At 32.6% G+C, this 18,727-nt stretch overlaps 1 protein-coding gene and 3 long non-coding RNA genes across 5 annotated transcripts; all 4 read left to right on the forward strand.

The window, feature by feature from the left end:
• Nucleotides 1-1,770: 1,770 nt before the first annotated feature.
• LOC110871410 lies at nt 1,771-3,678 on the forward strand. Its single transcript, XR_002553713.2, has 4 exons — nt 1,771-2,285; nt 2,353-2,432; nt 2,953-3,033; nt 3,533-3,678. It is a non-coding gene; the product is annotated as an uncharacterized LOC110871410 (long non-coding RNA).
• Nucleotides 3,679-4,394: 716 nt separating this feature from the next.
• Nucleotides 4,395-5,351, forward strand: LOC110870456. Its single transcript, XM_022119637.1, has one exon. The coding sequence runs from the start codon at nt 4,395-4,397 to the stop codon at nt 5,349-5,351; it is 957 nt and encodes a 318-aa protein (XP_021975329.1).
• Nucleotides 5,352-8,921: 3,570 nt separating this feature from the next.
• LOC110871411 lies at nt 8,922-9,273 on the forward strand. The gene is made up of 2 exons (XR_002553714.2): nt 8,922-8,981; nt 9,062-9,273. It is a non-coding gene; the product is annotated as an uncharacterized LOC110871411 (long non-coding RNA).
• A 550-nt stretch (nt 9,274-9,823) lies between these two features.
• LOC110871412 lies at nt 9,824-12,401 on the forward strand. Of its 2 annotated transcripts, XR_002553716.2 has the most exons (4): nt 9,824-9,918; nt 10,270-10,326; nt 11,882-12,112; nt 12,223-12,401. It is a non-coding gene; the product is annotated as an uncharacterized LOC110871412 (long non-coding RNA). The 2 variants fall into 2 exon arrangements; XR_002553715.2 differs by having other exon boundaries at nt 9,828-9,918; nt 11,882-12,401.
• The last annotated feature ends 6,326 nt before the right edge of the window (nt 12,402-18,727 follow it).

Genomic DNA, 18,727 nt, shown 5'->3' on the forward strand with positions numbered 1-18,727 from the left:
ACAATTTAAGTTTATAGTTTAAATCTTTGTTAATTTAACCCCTTTGATTAATTTGATTTTTCACTTCTAATTCAAAAGTTTTCATCTTATACAATTTAACCCCTTTGATTAACTTGATTTTTCACTTCTAATTCAAAAGTTTCCATCTTTTGTGATTTAACCACTTTGATTTTTTTACTTATGTATTGTAATCTTAGCTTTGAGAGTTTTTCAAATAAAAAATGGTTATGCATATGGTTGTTGTAACCTTGGCTTTGAGGGTTTTTAAAAAAAAAAAAAATTTGATTTTTTTACTTTTCACTCAAATGTATTTCATAAATTACCTTTAACGCAAAACTATCTGTTTTTTACTTTTAACATAAAACTTTTTATCTTTTGCAATTTATCCTCACAACTTTTTTTACTTTCAACTTTGGTCCTTTATAATTTTCATTTTTCGCAAATTTTTCGCTTTATGTTTCGTTCTAAATTTTGTGATTAAACACATCGAAACGTGCGTCTTTGATTTAACGTTTTTACGTTTCGTTCTAAATTTTGCGAGTTAACACGACGCAACGTACGTGTGTGGGTGAACGTTTTTGCATCGTCTATTTTTTTCCCGTTTGAAAGGTTCAACATAACGTGCGCGTCCTAAATCGAGTTAGTTATAACTAAAGAATCCCCGCCGCATTGCGGCGGGTCGTAGTTCTAGTTTTAATATTAAAATAAAAACTACAATAAATGAAATGTGAGGATTCAATAAATGAAATGTGAGGATACGTGTAGGACTCTTGATGATTGTAGTATTCCCCAAATAAAGTTTCAAGCTATAAATACAAGCACAAATGAAAGTTCAAAAGTTGCCATTTCTTCTCTCTTTTGTCTCGACCCCCTTTCTATCTCTTCACATATATTTTTTTTTCTTTTCTTTTTCTTTAATATATCACCAATAATAATAATAAAACTATGCCTCGTTTTAAATGTTTTAACTCCTGATTACTAAGTCGATACCCTGCCCGATTGATCTAGGGCCCCATAACGCATGTCAAGTCTCTGCCCAACTAAGTCCGTTGGGGTTCTGTCTCAGGTCGTATTGATAAAGTTGAATTTGGGTTATTATATTTAACGCGAGTACATTATATATTTATTAAATAGCTCAGGAGTTATACCCAAAATTCTATCAGGAGGCTTTTAGTTGAACCCTAAAGTTACAAAGTGAGTCCATTCCCTTTTCTCACAGTTTAGCTTGTGAGTCATTCTTCTTTTTATCACATTTTTGTTACCTTTATATTTAAAAATGCTTTGAAAATCCTAAATGGTTATCAGTTATACTTAAAGTGATTAAATTTTTATATTCTACAATAGTTGCCAGTATGTGGGGTTTTTAGACCAATCGGTATGGGCACCGTTAAAAGGCCCGTCCCCTCTTTTGGGCTCGTCCAACAACGCCCCCAAGGGGCCCGGCTTGGCTTTGGCGTCGGTTGTAACATCCGTCAAAAACGGATATCCAAAATCCGACCCGCTTTGAAACCCGAATTATAAACTTTGAAAACCTCAGAATTCTTCGCAAAATAAATAATCGTTGAAAGACTTTTATCTTTAATCTAATTCTTAAAAAAAAGGGTTATTTATTTACCTTATTTAATTAATGGAATTTATTAAATTTTACAATTTAAAAGTTTTATTATTATTATTATTTTTAATCTAGTTGGTCTCATTAGGTATTAAAATTAGTTAAAGTAATACAAGTTGACCTAGTTAATTAAGCCTATCTAAATTTACTGGAAACTTAAAAACAAGATAGGAAACAAAAAAAAAATGTAAACCGCGGGACTCGAACCCGTCTTCACCAAATCAACAAACAGCTAGCTAACCACTATACCACATATATGTTTGGTGCGAGAACTTTCAGCCTAATCATTAAATCTACTTTTTCGCGCTTAAAATTTCTTTTGAAAACAGAAGACGTACGTAACCGCGTAAACATCTTGTTGACCTTCCATTTCTGCTTATAGTCGCTGATTCAAGGTGATTGATGTCAATCCACGTTTCCATGATTAAGACAATCAAGAACCAATTTAAGCAATCACATAATCCTTTCCTAATTTTCGGGTCTTGTATAATCATTATATAAACGACACCAACATAACCCAGCGACACCCAACTTTTCTCTATCTCCCTCTCGTACATCGGAACGCCACCGGAGTGACCCGCAACTCGCCGGAATAACCCAGGAGTCGCCGGAGTGAACCGAGTTCATCGGAGACGTACCGGAAACACGACGGAAACCGCGCCCTTTCTGTTCGGTAAACCTTCCGTCAATCTAAATCTATTTCGATTAGTTCTTGTTTAAACTTTATTGAAATTCTTTAGGTTCGGTCGTATAATCCCTCAAATAGACGAAGTTCGCTGGAGATCAGAATCACGTCGACGGTCGTGTCGCCTTTGTTTCGGTATATCTATTTTATTTGCTGTTCCGATTGTTTTCGTTTAACCCGCTTGTATATTCATGAAATAGATAACGATTCAAAACACAATTAATCTCACATGAAAGTTGCTAATAGTGGAGTTTAGAATTCTGTTCATAAACAATAAAAGGATTCGTTCCTTTAAACTTGAAAATATATATTGAAATAAATCCAATTCGTTAAAATCACTAAAGTAAGATATACTTGCTGGTTATTTTATTTTGATATATGATTGCCAAGCTAGTGGAGGATTAGCAATTTACCAACGAATAATACGTTTGGTAAACTGTCATTTTTTTTATATATATATCATGTTATACTTTTTAAGTTTAAGATTCACTCATTATATAACCCTATAACGATTCAAAATAAACCCAAATTAATTTATATTAATTATGTAACCTAAACTATAATTTTAAATAATTAATGTAAACTATAAAACTTAGGAACTTTATTTAATCTACAACTTGTAACGAGTTCGTTATGTGCCATTGTATATCTCTAGGATAATCTCTCTCGTTCGTTCTCTTGGATTTTTCTCAATCTTACTCGTGCGTTACTTACAAGAAATCGCAACGCAATCAATGTGAGTATACTCGATCCCATTTTCGTTTAAAACACATTTGGGTGCAACATGTATTCTCTATTCAAATTACACAACACTTGAGTCTTGTTTTAATCACACTCTATCCACATTTAAACATGAAACAATTTGATGCTTGTTAATCTCTTATGCTATGCAAGTTGAACGTGTTAATCGCAATGCCCTTGAGTCTTGGGGTATTGCGATGTTGAACGATATGTGAACGATGTGAACGATGTTGAACGATGTTGAACGATGTTGAACGATGTTGAACGATGTTGAACGATGTTGAACGATGTTGAACGATATGTGAACGATATGTGAACGATGTTGAACGAGATTGAACGATGTTGAACGATATTGAATGGCAAAGTAGTAACTTGTATCATTGTATTCATGTTGGATATGAGCACATTTAAACACTTTATTCTACTATACTATGTATCAAACTTGTATACTCGCCAACATATTTTTGTTGATTTTATTTTAATACATGTTGCAGGTTGTTAGACGAAGTTATCAAGAAAACAAGCTAGGATGGCTTTAGATACTCATTTTAGCAATTAAACAATGTTTGAATTTATGTTCACTATTTGCAACAATGTATTATTCTTTAATTTTAATAAAATGATTTAAATCATATTGTCACATTTAGTGTTATGTTGTTTTGAGCAATTTGTACGTCTCATCCCGATGTTTCCGCCATCGGTTGGGGTGTGACATCGGTTTTCAGACGGTCAAGACGGGGCTGAAAAGTGAATGGGGGTGGGCCCCTCTAACGTTAACCTGCAACCATAATACCCACATATCTATCCATTTTTATACCAAAATTCACCCACTTTCTCCAAACAACTCCCACATTTTTTTATACAAAATACCCATATAATCTTCTCTAAAAAATACACCATGTCATCTTCTTCTTCATCGGGTTCGACGGACACCATGGAAACCGTAAATTTTTTTTATAAACAAGGTGGTAGAGGCGACACAAATAATTTTGGAAGAAGAAGAGGAGGAGGAGGTTTCGTCACAACCACGAAACAGGAACCCACACATCGAGCGAGACCGAGAAAGTTAGTGATATTTTTATTCTTATATTTATATTCTTATTTTTTTAAGTTTATGTTTTTACTCTTATTTTTTAATTATAAGTTTTATATATATATATATATATATATATATATATATATATATATATATATATATTTTGTTATCTTGTAGGTGCTAACCAAAGATTAATCGTTGATTACTTTGCGGACGAGCCGCTGTACTCGGAGGCTATTTTTAGACGCCGTTTCAGAATGAGTCGTCGACTTTTCTTACGTATCGCCGACGATTTAGCCGCTTATCACCCGTTTTTTACCATGCGACCCGATGCTAGAGGCAAAATGGGCTTCACCACCTTACAGAAATGTACTGCGGCGATTCGTCAACCTGCTTATGGGACGACAGCCGATTCTTGGGACGAATACTTAAAGATGTCCAAAAGACATGCTAGAGAATGTTTATACAAGTTTTGCAAATTTGTGGTGAAGCTCTACAACCAAAAATATTTGCGAAAACCGAATCACAATGACGTTCAAAATTTGTATCAACACCACCAAGCAAGGCACGGTTTTCCAGGCATGCTCGGGAGCATTGATTGCATGCATTGGCCATGGCGGAATTGTCCTACCGCTTGGCGAGGAATGTATACGCGAGGCGATCAGGGACATCCAACAATAATTCTAGAAGCTGTTGCGTCTCAAGACCTATGGATTTGGCATGCTTTCTTTGGTATTCCTGGTTCGAATATCGATATCAACGTTCTACAAAATTCGGAGGTTTTTGACGATGTTATAAAAGGGGTCGGTCCTGATACGAGTTTTACAGTTTCGGGCGTGGAGTACGGACGCGGGTATTATCTTGCCGATGGAATATACCCACAATACTCTACAATAGTTAAAACGGTTAGGCATCCTGCGGATGAAAAAAGAAAGAAATTTGCCAAGTTTCAAGAAGCGGCTAGAAAAGATATTGAACGGTGTTTTGGGGTTCTCCAACAAAGATGGCATATTATTGAAAACCCAGCACGCGCTTTTAGACCCAAAACGTTGCGATACTGTATGTATGCTTGTATTCTGCTGCATAACATGATCCTCGAAGACGAAGGACATGCAATTTGTGAGTATGACGAGAACGCGGTGGAGGAGAATAATGTTCCGGTTAGCGGAGAACAACAAGATTTGAACAGGTTCTCGTTACATAACGATTTCACACATGTCAATCTTCAATCGGACTTGATCGATCACATTTGGAGTCTCGGACAAAACAACGCGTAGTTTTTTTATTTATTTGTAACTTTAGGCTTTTTTTTTAATTTAAGTTTAGGTTTTTTTATTAATGTAGCTTTAGGATTTTTATTTTAAATGTAATTTTAAATTTTTATTTAAATGTAAATTTTTTTATTTTTATTTACTTTGTTTTAATTAATATGGCGAAAGATAAATAATAATAAAAAATGGAGGAGAAGCATCCCCACACCCTTGGATAGTCTCCAAGGGGAGGGTCCTTCTCCTTTGCCTACGTGGCGCTTATGTGGAGGATAGTCCTTTGGAGACTATCCTCCCCCATACCCAATCTATATATATATATATATATATATATATATATATATATATATATATATATATATATATATATGGGATGTGATTTGGGCTAGGTGGCATTGGATTTGGGACATTTTTGCTGATGTGGCAACTTATATTTTTGAGTTTAGGAGGGAATTCTCAAATGCCTTCATCATTCACGATTTTAACAAAAAAGTGGCGGGATCCGGCTGTGATTCGGGTCACCCAATATTAAAAAACGGATCCTATATATCATCTTTACCAGACCACCATATCCCATAACCTCACTTTTCACAAACCCTACATACCATTTCCTAAATCTGCTTCTTCGTTTTTCAGAGATTCATCGTCCTTAGGTATCATGCCATTCCTTCTTTGTTTTCGTATTGTTAATCTAATACATCTTTGATTTTTTTCGATTTCATCAACTATCTTACATATTCAGATGAGATTCATAAGGACGATAATGTTTTGATGCTTTCTTCATCTTCATGTAAATGCTATTTGTTTCATGTTTCCAGATTTGAAGAGATCGATTTGTTTGCCGTTTAATAATGATTTACGATGTGTTTTGTTATATCTAGGGTTTGCTTGTGGTCTTTCGTATCCGTCAAAACCCTAATCGACCGGAGAAATCGTCAAAAGTTCTTCACAATATGGTTAGTTTCTTCTCTCAATTTTGTTATTCAATCATCTTTCATCCACATTCAATTTTACAAACCCTAAAGCTCATCTACGGTTTCATCTGTAATTAGATCTTATACTGTTTATTTATGTTATTAGATCTTATAGGAACTTTTTTTTTGTTCAAAACCCATTCGGCATATCTTAATCATTTTCGTTGTTATTTGTTTGTAGATCGTTCCACGTAATTTGCAGGTATGTAATTTATATTAGATTGTTATTTATTGTAAATGTTTAATGTGAATTTTTGATGATTTTTATGTTTTTTTTTTGTTGATCGAACCTGTTATATGTAAGTTTAATCAACAATCTATAAAAAATTTGTTCTTCATCTCCTTCTCCGCAGATGCTTATTGTTTGATTTTTTTTTTTTTTGTTGTTTGTTGATGATGATTTTGCATTATCCGATTCCAATCATATGAAATGATATTTTGTTGATGTTTTGATTTTGTTCTCATGTTACTCATATTTTTATTTACAGTCTTTTAGTTTGTTGTTGATGATGATATGTTTTGATTGTGTCCGATGTTTTTTGATTGTGTTGATGAAGATTTACAGTGGTCTGATATTTTTTCATCCGTTATAATGTTTTTGTCACCGGAATATTGATTTTGTTTCTAAAAAATATTTTTTTTAAACCGTTTCTTTTTATTTTTGGATTTGGAAGTTTCTCAATTGATTAAATTATCTTTTAAAGCTTATTGATTGTTGATTTAGGAATATTGATTGTTTTTCTATAAATACTTTACCGTTTTATTTTTTTAAAAACCTTCATATATATTTTTCAGATATGCATCCCTTGCACAACAGTCCTTCATTTTTAAAGCTTATTGATGAAGATGACCCGATATTTTTGGTACGTTTATGTGTATTCTAATTACTAATCATATTTTAAGTAAACTGATATTTATCTTTTTTTTTTATTTTGTTTTAAACTTATAGCAAATAAATGGTGATTTATATTTAGTATGATAATTTCATTGGATGTTAGTGATATAATTTTCAGAATTCAAATTTTAAATTTTAAATTTTGAGGTTTCGATTTTAAATTTTAAATTTAAAATTTTGAGCAATTTTAAATTTCGTTAGTGATTTATTTTTAGTATGATAATTTTGCGGAATTAAGGTTTCTGTTTCTATAAATAAATGGTGTTACGTTTTTTGAAACGTCAAATTTAAAATTTTAAGGTTTCTATTTATATTTCCGGAATTTAAATTTTAAATTTAAAATTTTGAGCAATTTTAAATTTCGTTAGTGATTTATTTTTAGTATGATTATTTTCCAGAATTAGGGTGGCTATTTCTATTTCCGGAATTCAAATTTTAAATTTAAAAGTTTGAGCAATTTTAAATTTCGTTAATGTTTTTTTTTTTTTGAAACCTCAAATTTAAATTTTAGTGATTTATTTTTAGTATGATAATTTTTCCGGAATTAAGGTTTCTATTTAAATTTTAAATTTAAAAGTTTTCCATTAATGTGTTTCATTTTAAATTTCGAATCTGTAAATTGAATTTAAATTTTAAAGGTTAGACTTTCCTAATAAGTTTGCTTGATTTACGGGATTGGATATTAGTGATTTGATATTCAGATTTTAAATTTTAATTTTTGAAGTCAATCATTATTTTAAATTTAAATTTTGAAGTAAACCATTATTGTGTTTGATTTTAAATTTTGTATGCTTTGAAATCTTGATGTTTTTTTATGAGATGCTTTGACTATATTATTTGTAATTTTAGGGATGCTTCGAGTCTTTGACTATTGTTTTTGTAATCGAGTTGCATATCTCACAAACTTTTTGTGTTTTGTAATTTTAGGTGAAGAGCTTCTTTCAGACTCCTTCCCCTACAAGGAACCATTGAATGGGTTCCTATGAGAAGTTGAAGAAAAGGTATATCTTGCACTGTTTTGTGAGTTATAATTTTTTGTATTTTAGTTATAATTTTTGTATTTAATTAGTTTTTAATTCTTTAAAGATGTCTTTAATTTCTTTTTAAATCTGTTTTTGTTTCTATAAATAGATTAGTGTTGTTAAAGATGATTTTTGTATTCGAATTATGATTCGGTTTCTGTAAATAGACTTTGTTTCTATAAATAGATTACCGTTATATTTTTTTTAAACAATGGTTACTTCCTTTGCAGTTATGGATAATGAAAACAACGCTCCTTCGTTATTAAAGTCGATTGAGGACTATGATCCTATATTTTTCGAATTGTTCGTCGACCAAAAACAGGTTAGTTCAGTTTTGTTGGTGTTGTTTGTTTTTTGATATGTATAGTCTTTCTTTTTTATTTTTGTCTTTAGGTGTTAATTTGAAATTTTATGTGATTATCTTTGAAGTTCTTATGGTTTGTTTTGTGAGTTATAATTTTTTGTATTTAGTTATGATTTTTGTACTTAGTTAATTGTTAATTCTTTAAAGATGTCTTTAATTTCTTTTTAAAGTTGTTTTTGTTTCTATAAATAGATTAGTGTTGTTAAAGATGATTTTTGTATTCGAAATTATGATTCGGTTTATGTAAATAGACTTTGTTTCTATAAATAGATTACCGTTATATTTTTTTTTAAAACAGTGGTTACTTCCATTGCAGTTATGGATCATGAAAACAACGCTCCTTCGTTGTTAAAGTTGATTGGGGACTATGATCCTATATTTTTGGTATGTTTCTTAAGTTTTCAGTTTTGTGCACACAATAAGTTATTGCAACTTATATGTTTTTTTTTTGTTTCGATTGATAGGAAATACCATATGATTTTGCAACCTTATTGTGGGGAGAACAACTTTCATATGTCAATGTCTTAAAATTATTGATGATGATTTATCGTGAGTCATTGAGTTATAATTTTTGTATTTAGTTAGTTGTTAATTCTTTAAAGATGCCTTTGATTTCAATTTTAAAGTTGTTTTTGTTTCTATAAACAGATTACTGTTGTTAAAGATTATTTTTGTATTCGGAATTATGATTCAGTTTCTGTAAATAGACTTTGTTTCTATAAATATATTACCATTATATATTTTTTAAAACAATGGTTACTTCCTTTGCAGTTATGGATCCTAAAAACAACTCTCATTCGTTGTTAAAGTTGATTGAGGAATATGATCCTATATTTTTGGTATGTTTCCTTGGTGATTTGATTTTTAAATTTTAAATTTTGAAATCAATCATTATTTTAAATTTAAATTTGAAAGTTTTTCATTAATGTGTTTGATTTTAAATTTTGAATCTGTAAATTGAATTTAAATTTGAAAGGTTAGACGTTCCTAATAAGTTTGCTTGATTTACGGGATTGGATATTAGTGATTTGATTTTCAGATTTTAAATTTTAAATTTTGAAGTCAATCATTATTTTAAATTTAAATTTTGAAGTAAACCATTATTGTGTTTGATTTTAAATTTTGAATGCTTTGAAATCCTGATGTTTTTTTATGAGATGGTTTGACTATATTATTTGTAATTTTAGGGATGTGCTTTTATTTTGATTCATTAGGTGTTTATTTTGGATGGTCCGGAGTTTTTGGCTGCAACTATGTTGGATAGAGATATGCTTGCTATTGCTGTAAATTGGTACCATGTCGGTTGGTTTTGCTTGGTAAGGTTAGACTTTCCTAATAAGTTTGCTTGATTTACGGGATTAGATATTAATGGTTTGATTTTCAGATTTTAAATTTTAAATTTTGAAGTTAATCATTATTCTAAATTTAAATTTTGAAATAAACCATTATTGTGTTTGATTTTAAATTTTCAATTTCGAAGTCAATTATTATGTTAAATTTAAATTTGAAAGTTTGCCATTAATGTGTTTGATTTTAAATTTCGAATCTGTAAATTGAATTTAAATTTGAAAAGTTAGTCTTTCCTAATAAGTTTGCTTGATTTACGGGATTGGATATTAGTATACTTTGTTTATTGGGTTTTAACTAATAATTTGATTGACTCGGTTGTTAGATTTGTGACGATGCGTCGGACAAACAACATTGGGAAAATATACAGCCTTGAGCCTTGGTAAGTTAACACATTAGTTAAGGTTATGATGTTTTTTCATGGCACCGACACATTATTGAGTAGTAGCGCATTAGGTTAGTGATATTAAAATTTGTGCCTTGAGAAATTTTGTATATTGATTGATGTTTGAAATTGATTGTGAGGTCTTTGATTGTGCATTGTATTGCTGATTGATGTATGAGATTTTGTTGATTGGCATAAGGTATTAGATAAGATGTGTTTGAAGTTGTGAAGATGAATAAGTGAGACATGTGTAGCAGATATTAGTGAGTGCACAACACATTAGTTAAGGTTTTGAATTATTGCTACAGGTTAGTGATGTTAGAGATTGTGTTATGAGAAATGTGTAGATTGAATTATGTCTGTGTTTGATTGTGACACCTTTGATTGTGCATGAAATTGCTGGTTATATGAGATTTTGTTGATTGTAGACAAATAAGTTTGAACAGAACTTATTAGATTTGAAAGTTTGCCATTAATGTGTTTGATTTTAAATTTCGAAACTGTAAATTGAATTTAAATTTGAAAGTTTAGACTTTCCTAATAAGTTTGCTTGATTTACGGGATTGGATATTAGTGATTTGATTTTCAGACTTTAAATTTTAAATTTTGAAGTCAATCATTATTTTAAATTTAAATTTTGAAGTAATGGCAATCTGAGTCTGATTTTTTCGTGATTAATATCCGCTTGAGTAAACCAATCTGAGTCTGATTTTTTTCGTTAACGATTCTGGTAAACTTTCCCGATTTGGGTTTTCTGCAAGGCTAATCATCTAAATTAATTTGTTATTTTTATGGTTTAGCATTGCATAAGTTAGTATAATTTGTTGACAAAGTTTTGTTTTGTGGGATAGTAGTCATAAATTGAGTAATATTCAAGGTTTATGTGTTTTTATTTTGATTCATTAAATAAGATGTGTTTGAGTAATATTCTAGGTTTATGTATATATGAGATTTTGTTGATTGGCATAAGGTGTTAGATAAGATGTGTTTGAAGTTGTGAAGATGAATAAGTGAGACATGTGTAGCAGATATTAGTGAGTGCAAAACACATTAGTTAGGGTTTTGAATTATTGCTACAGGTTAGTGATGTTAGAGATTGTGTTTTGAGAAATGTGTAGATTGAATTATGTTTGTGTTTGATTGTGACACCTTTGATTGTGCATGAAATTGCTGGTTATATGAGATTTTGTTGATTGTAGACAAATAAGTTTGAACAATTAGATTCACATTTAAGTATAAAAAATGAGAGGTTGTTATAATCTGAATTATATTCTGAACGAAAAACTGAAAGGAAAAGGAAAAAAAGAATAATTTAACACAGAGAAAAGAGGATAGAGAGAGAGAGAGAGTTGCCACATTTTTAAAACCAAAAATATAAGGTAACCATGCTTCTAAGATCTACTATACTTTTTAATAATATTTTGTGGAAAATGGACTATATTGGGTAGGTAGTCAAACATGGTTTTTAGGGTCAAAACGGCTGTGTTGGGTTGACTCGGGACACTTTTATGAAAAACTTGATGTTTCTGACCTTAATAAACCATTTTTATAGATGACCAATGTATATCTCTATTTGAGGAATTCTCCAAAGATCCAGAGCCGATTATTTCATAGAGCTGTGAAGTTGCGTTAAACATACTGGATTTTGAACGATCCGACAAACTATTCGAGGTACTTGGAAGATTAAGTCTCTTATCTGGGTGGTTGTTACAGGTTTAGGATGTTAAATGATTTTGGATGTACTCTGCGATGTCGATGATGCAGAGATGTTGGTGAAGCTCAGGTTAACAACTTCATGTGTATATTTTAATGAATAAAGTTTTTGTTGTTTATATTTTCTAATTTAAACTTTTAATTAACTTCTAAATTTAATTAAATGAGTTTGTTTTGCAGGTTCGAACAACTTCATGTGTATATTTTATTATAAAAAATATTTTTTTTTTGTTTCATGGGTCGTTCAGAGAGGCAAGTTTCTGCCTCCGGTTCTTGCCCGAAGTTTCTGACCTTACTCGCAACCCATTGACTACAACTTTCAATTCAAAACAATTATAAAAAAATTACGTTTGAAAACATGTATTTTTATTTTATTTAATTGCATAACTCGATTAATATAAAGTAAATTTTTCTACCCGCGAAGTTCGCGGGTGATAACCTAGTGGTCTTTTACATTACTTGACCCTCGTTACTATTGGCCAAAAAGTTAGCCAATAGTAGCATGACCACAAGCATAGGGGAATTGTGCCCCAGTAGCCATAGCCTATTGGTGTGCGTTAGGTGTGTTATGATTTTATTGATATTTTAAGCCCTTTTTACGCATTAGTCAAGTTTTAAATTTATAAAACACGATATTCTACTAACACTAAACACATACTTGGGCAAGTGCACCCATCGTGAGCGTAGTATAGCGTTGGTTAGATACCGAGGTCATCCAAGGATACAAGAGCTTTTAGTACCGGTTTATCCTCAACGTCTAATCAATCTAAAATTTTTGAGAAAAAGATTTTTAAACATGGAAAATAAAACTAAAAATGCAGAAATAAAAATAAAATAAAAACAGAAAGACAAGATGAATCACTTGGATCCGACTCGCCTTTAATGTATCCTTTGATAATTTTCGCACTTTTACACTTTTTAAGAGATTATCTTAGTTATAGTAGTAGGCCCCTCTTTTGAAGGTGACGTTACCCTCAACCCAGTGGTTTGAGTCAGCAAGGATACAATCCCAAATGGTCGGAATATTGAAAGATAATTAATTAAGTTATTAATGCGAAAAGTGGTAGGCCCCTCTTTTGAAGGTGACGTTACCCTCGGCTAAGAGGTTTGAGTCAGTAGGGATAAAATCTCAAGTAGCCGGTTTAATGTATTAACAGTAGTTTACATATGAGGGGATCAAGCCATTCGCACCCCTGCAATCCAATACCGGTGGGTATTGAAAGAGGTCCTAGTAAGCTTGACGCAGGTCCTTGCAAGATCTATACACTGAACAAGGCAAGAACCTTACTAAACCATTCCCTTAACCCCCGACCAGGTAGCCAACATATCTCTATATAGACCGTAGAGATATGAATGGTGTAAATCTTTTACTTTATATAGACGGTAAAGTAATGCCAAGACACTACGGACAAATGATAAAGAAGTTTCACCTTCAACATAAGAAACTAGTTATTAAAGTCATTAATACAAAACCAAATAAAAAGTGCGAAAAAATTAAAAATCAAAAGTAATACATTAAAGACTTGTCTTCACCAAGTGATGTAAGAGACTTAGCCAAACATAGCCTTTGATTGACAAGAACTCTTACTATCAATCTTGGATCCCAAGACTACTACACACACTCTAAGGTGGACGATGGATGATGGTGGTGGATGTGGGTGTTGTAGTGGTGGTGGAGTGGTGGCAAAGTGAGAGAGAGGTGGTTTGCCAAGGGATGCCTTTGAAGTGAGCCAAGCACCCCTATTTATAGCCTGAACAGAAGTCCGACCACAGCCCCGTGTCTAGCGGACACGCCCCCGTGGCCATCCCTTTTCTCTTCCTTCATTAATTTCTTTTGTCAGCATAAGGCTCAAGACGGCCGTGTTCGCTGGGCACGACACCGTGTGCAGAAGTGTATCTATACTATCAAGATTAGCAAGATTCTGTAAATTTTAGAGTTGACCACGCCCCGTGCTGAGCTGGGCACGCCCCCGTGGTGGGCGTAGAAGCTTCCACAGCTTTGTCCTTTCTGCAGACATCTGACTACACCCCCGTGTCCAGTGGGCATGGGCCCTGGTCAGCCTTCTGTTTCTTGTTTTTGCTCTTGGGGATGTTGTCGAGGGGTCAGGCATGTCACGTTTGTTCCTTTTCTTTGTATTTATGTTAGTTTTTGCTGTATATTTGTTCCTTTTGCTCGTTTAAGCTTATTTGGTCCTGTAAATTCAAAAAAGGAAGACAAAAACACATTTTTTCCAATATTAGTACTAAAAAAGGGATAGTTTTTATGCCTCATTTGATGCAATTTATATGTTGCATTTTACACACATCACCTATAACTAATATTATTTTTACATTACTATATTAAATAATTAATAATTTAATATGATTGAAATAAATTTCAATAAGGTGTATATAAAATAAAGCTTTGTACTATCCTGAAACATTTTTAAACATTATTAAAATATATTAGTTATATTAAAGAAAATATAATTAATAAAATAACAAATGATACCCAGGATCATTAAAATGTAAGTTTACTATGGAGCAATTCTGATACAAGGTAATATATTTATCATAGTTTTATATTGTATGTATTTAATTAATACATTTTAATAGAAACCATAGTTTTATATATCCTTTAATATAGTAATCATTATTAAAATATATTAATTATATTCAAGAAAATATAATTAATAACAATAGTAATATTAAAGAAAATATATTTAATAAACCTAAATTACTATTAACATTATAAAATAATATTTAGTCAATAAATGTATATCATGATAAAATATGTCAAATATAATATATTCTACTATACTAAGATTATACTTTGAGAGTAGGAGTTGGGTGGAAAGTGTGTTTTTCCTAGAAAGTCTAGGAAGCAATAAGAACGCGACATGTGGCATTGAAAGATTTTATCTAAAAGGGCATTTATGTACTTTCACAATCTATTTTTATTTTAGGAAATTATCTTCAATAACTAACTATCCATAAATTTCGGAATTTTTTGTTTTCGATTTTTTATCTCACTTAATATCAATCATTCCTTCGTTTTCTTGCTGGAATCTATCAGCATGTTCTTGGTACTGTGTTTTAACATTCAGATTCATACAGCTGTGTTTTAACAGCAAGCAGATTAATACAGTTGTGTTTTAGCATTCAGATTCAAACAGTTGTGTTTTAACAGCTAGCAGATGCATACAGTTGTGTTTTAGCATTCAGATTCATACAGTTGTGTTTTAATAGCAAGCAGATTCATACAGTTGTGTTTTAGTATTCAGATTCATACAACTTGTTTTAACAGCAAGCAGATTCATACAAATGTGTTTTATCATTCAGATTCATACAACTGTGTTTTAACAGCAATTCAGATTCATACAGTTGTGTTTTAACAGCAAGCAGACTCATACAAATGTGTTTTATCATTCAGATTCATACAGCTGTGTTTTAACAGCAAGCAGATTCTTGATGCTGTGTTTTAACAGCAAGCAGATTCTTGACGATGTGTTTTAACAGCAAGCAGATTCTTGACGCTGTGTTTTAACAGCAAGCAGATTCTTGACTCTGTGTTTTAACAGCAAGCAGATTCTTGACGCTGTGTTTTAACAGCAAGCAGATTCTTGACGCTGTGTTTTACATGCCTCTCTACAATCATCAAGTAAAACAGAAAAAACACAGCCAAGTTACAAGCAGATTAAGACCGAAAACGTATATGCACTTCAAGAACGTTAATCACAACACAAGATATGAATACCTAGTGAAGAAAAAGGGTATCAACAAGCCTTGGAACCGAAATCTGAATGCTTTTGGGGTCCTCTTTTGCGTCACCAACAGCAAGGGGGAGTAGAGATCGCAGGTTTTATTATGTTTAGGGTTGGATTGGAGAGAGAAAGAGAGAAAATCAAATCAATAATGGAGAGAGAGGGGGAAAATCCCATGAAAGTAGGGATTGCAGTTATCTAATTGATTTAAAAAAACGGTCATTTGACAAAATTGCCCCTATTCATTTAAAACAATCAATTAATTAAACTCAAATATTACAAGATTGCCATTGATTTAATCTCAACCCTTAAACACACCAATCGGATGGACCAGATCGCTTCCTAGACTTTCTAGGAAAAACACACTTTCCGTGCGAACCCTACTCATACTTTGAATCTTAGTCACGTTAATATATTAAATAATAATATTACAATTATTTAATTAATATATTATATTTGATAAAGTTATAGCTATTAATTTAACAGAAAATGATATCTTTCATTTTCTGGACTAATTGGTTTTGTGCCATAGAAAATATATTTGACAAAGTAAGGTCATAGGACACTACTAAGTTCAGAGTCACTAGTTGAGAGAATGATCGACAGTGACATAACCAAAGACACTAGTTGAGAGAATGATCAATAGTGTTATGACCCCAGTCACTAGTTGAGAGAACGATCAACACGATACGACCACATGCACTAGTTGAGAGAATGATCAACAGCGTTATGACCCCAGTCACTAGTTGAGAGAAACGTCAACAGTGATACGACCACAGGCACTAGTTGAGAGAATGATCAACAATGTTATGACCCCAGTCACTAGTTGAAAGAATGATCAACAGTGATTTGACCACCATCACGGGAATCGCCTAGAGACCGATACCTTTGAATAATAGTAAGATATACTATATATCTATTACTTGATAAACCTCACTATTGGACGAAAGTGAGCCAATGAGTGATATGACCACTGTCACATCGGAACTGCCACCATGTAACAAATACTAATTGAGTTTTGGGTAAATATAAACAAATATAAAAACCCTTAATGTTGTAAAGTATAACAATATATTTTTATAAAATGGAATGAACTCGCCAGTATTTATTACTGATAAAATGTTTTCAAAACGTGTTTCAGGTAATTTGCTGTAAAGATAATAGAAGCCAGCTACGGAGCACTGAAGACTTAAATACAGAGACTATAAATACTTGAATAAAAGAGGAAATTCATGTTTTATTTATTTGGGTTTATCCCTATAAAAACAATTGAATTGAATATGGGTTTTAGCCCATTTGTTTAATATTAAAAGTTGGTGTTTTATATACTCTGAAATTAGTTCCTAACTACGATCCTGATGAAAAATTTTTCCGCTGCATATTTAATAAACACCGTTACCACTTGACTGGTTCACGGCTCCCGCTCCCAGGGTGGGGTCGGGGGCTGTGACACAAAGTACCATAACCGTCTTCATAACCCGGACACTCGTAACTGTAATCATCGCTAGGCACAACAACCTGAAAAAAAAACAACGGCTAAAAGATGGTGGTACATCTAACGCCTAATTAAAAATAAGTAAACAAATGTTTACCTCGTTCAGGTCTGGCAACAAGAGTTCGCGAGGTACAACAAACTAAAAAAAACAATGGGTAAAAGATAAAGGTAAATTTACCGCCAAATACAAAAAAGTAAGTAAATGTTTACCTCGTTCAGGTCTGGCAACAACGATTCCTTGTGATCGTAAGAATCTGGGAAAACAGACCCCTCCTAAAACAACGGTGTAGAAAAGATTTCATAAACAAAACAAAGAAAACAAGTTAATAAATACTACACCACATTGCTTTCCGAAATGAGCGTGCTCGTGTTGTTGTCGGACGACTCACCAAAAACGTAATTGAGGTTGAACCAAGACATGATGGAATCGATTGTCGAAAGAAAGAAAGAAAGAAAGAAAGAAGAGAAGAGAAGAAGAAACAGTTTTCCTTCGTCTCCTTCATCGTTTATGTCACACCCCAACCGATGGCAGAAACATCGGGGCGTGGCACTGAGCGAAACAGATTGTTCAAGAGAATCCACAACAACTATTAAGTGATAATATATTTAACGTTAATGTCCCAAACCATCAAAATAGTCACTGTGTAAACATAACATACAGGCATTCATCGAATCGCGTATAACATGCGAGAGCGGTTAGCGTTGTAAAGTGTTTGCGTTGTGTGTTGATGTGTTTTGATAGAGAACGTATGTAACACCCAAAGTGCGTTAAAAGAAAATGGGTTCGAGTATACTCACAGTTCGTGTTTAGCTAGTAAACACAGTACTTGGATTGAAGGGAGCGCCTTGGAATTTAGCCTGAGCATAGAACAATAGCGTAAGCGCTGAACAGTGTGTAAACAGCGTGTCGGGAGAGATAAATGTCGAATAGTGAGTCGATCGGATGGCCATTCGAATGAGAGGTGGGTGTTTGTAAATCATTTCAGAATTTTGAAGTTTACGTTGTAGTATTTAAACAAGTCATCTGGTCGGATGGTCATCCGGACGGATGGCCATTCAACCGGATGGCTATTCGAGTGAGTGTTTGTTTGTGAAATTGTTTAAGTTCGAAGTTTAATCAAATCGTTTTGAACAAGGGTTAGTATAGAGGACAAGTCACCTGGTCGAATGGTCATTCGATCGGATGGTCATCCGATCGGATGGCCACTCGAGTGGGCGATCTGTTGTTTGAAACTTAAGATTTTCTAAGTTAAAAAGTTTTGAGTTTAATGGAGACGGCGTGATGACGTGTCAAACAACGGAAACCACAACAAGTCCAGCTCATTCGATCGGATGGGAATCACCCCATTCGATCAGATTCATTGTTTTTGACGGAGTTTCATGTTTGACCCGTTAATCGGTTGTCTCTCTAGTGGGAATTTGTTTCCAAGCCGGCTCTAGACTATGG

The sequence above is a fragment of the Helianthus annuus genome, chromosome 8 (genome assembly GCF_002127325.2).
Source record: "Helianthus annuus cultivar XRQ/B chromosome 8, HanXRQr2.0-SUNRISE, whole genome shotgun sequence".
Lineage (NCBI taxonomy): Eukaryota > Viridiplantae > Streptophyta > Magnoliopsida > Asterales > Asteraceae > Helianthus > Helianthus annuus.

Coding starts and splice junctions, on each gene's coding strand:
- LOC110870456 (XM_022119637.1), top strand. CDS start 4,395: ATGCGACCCGATGCTAGAGGCAAAATGGGCTTCACCACCTTACAGAAA.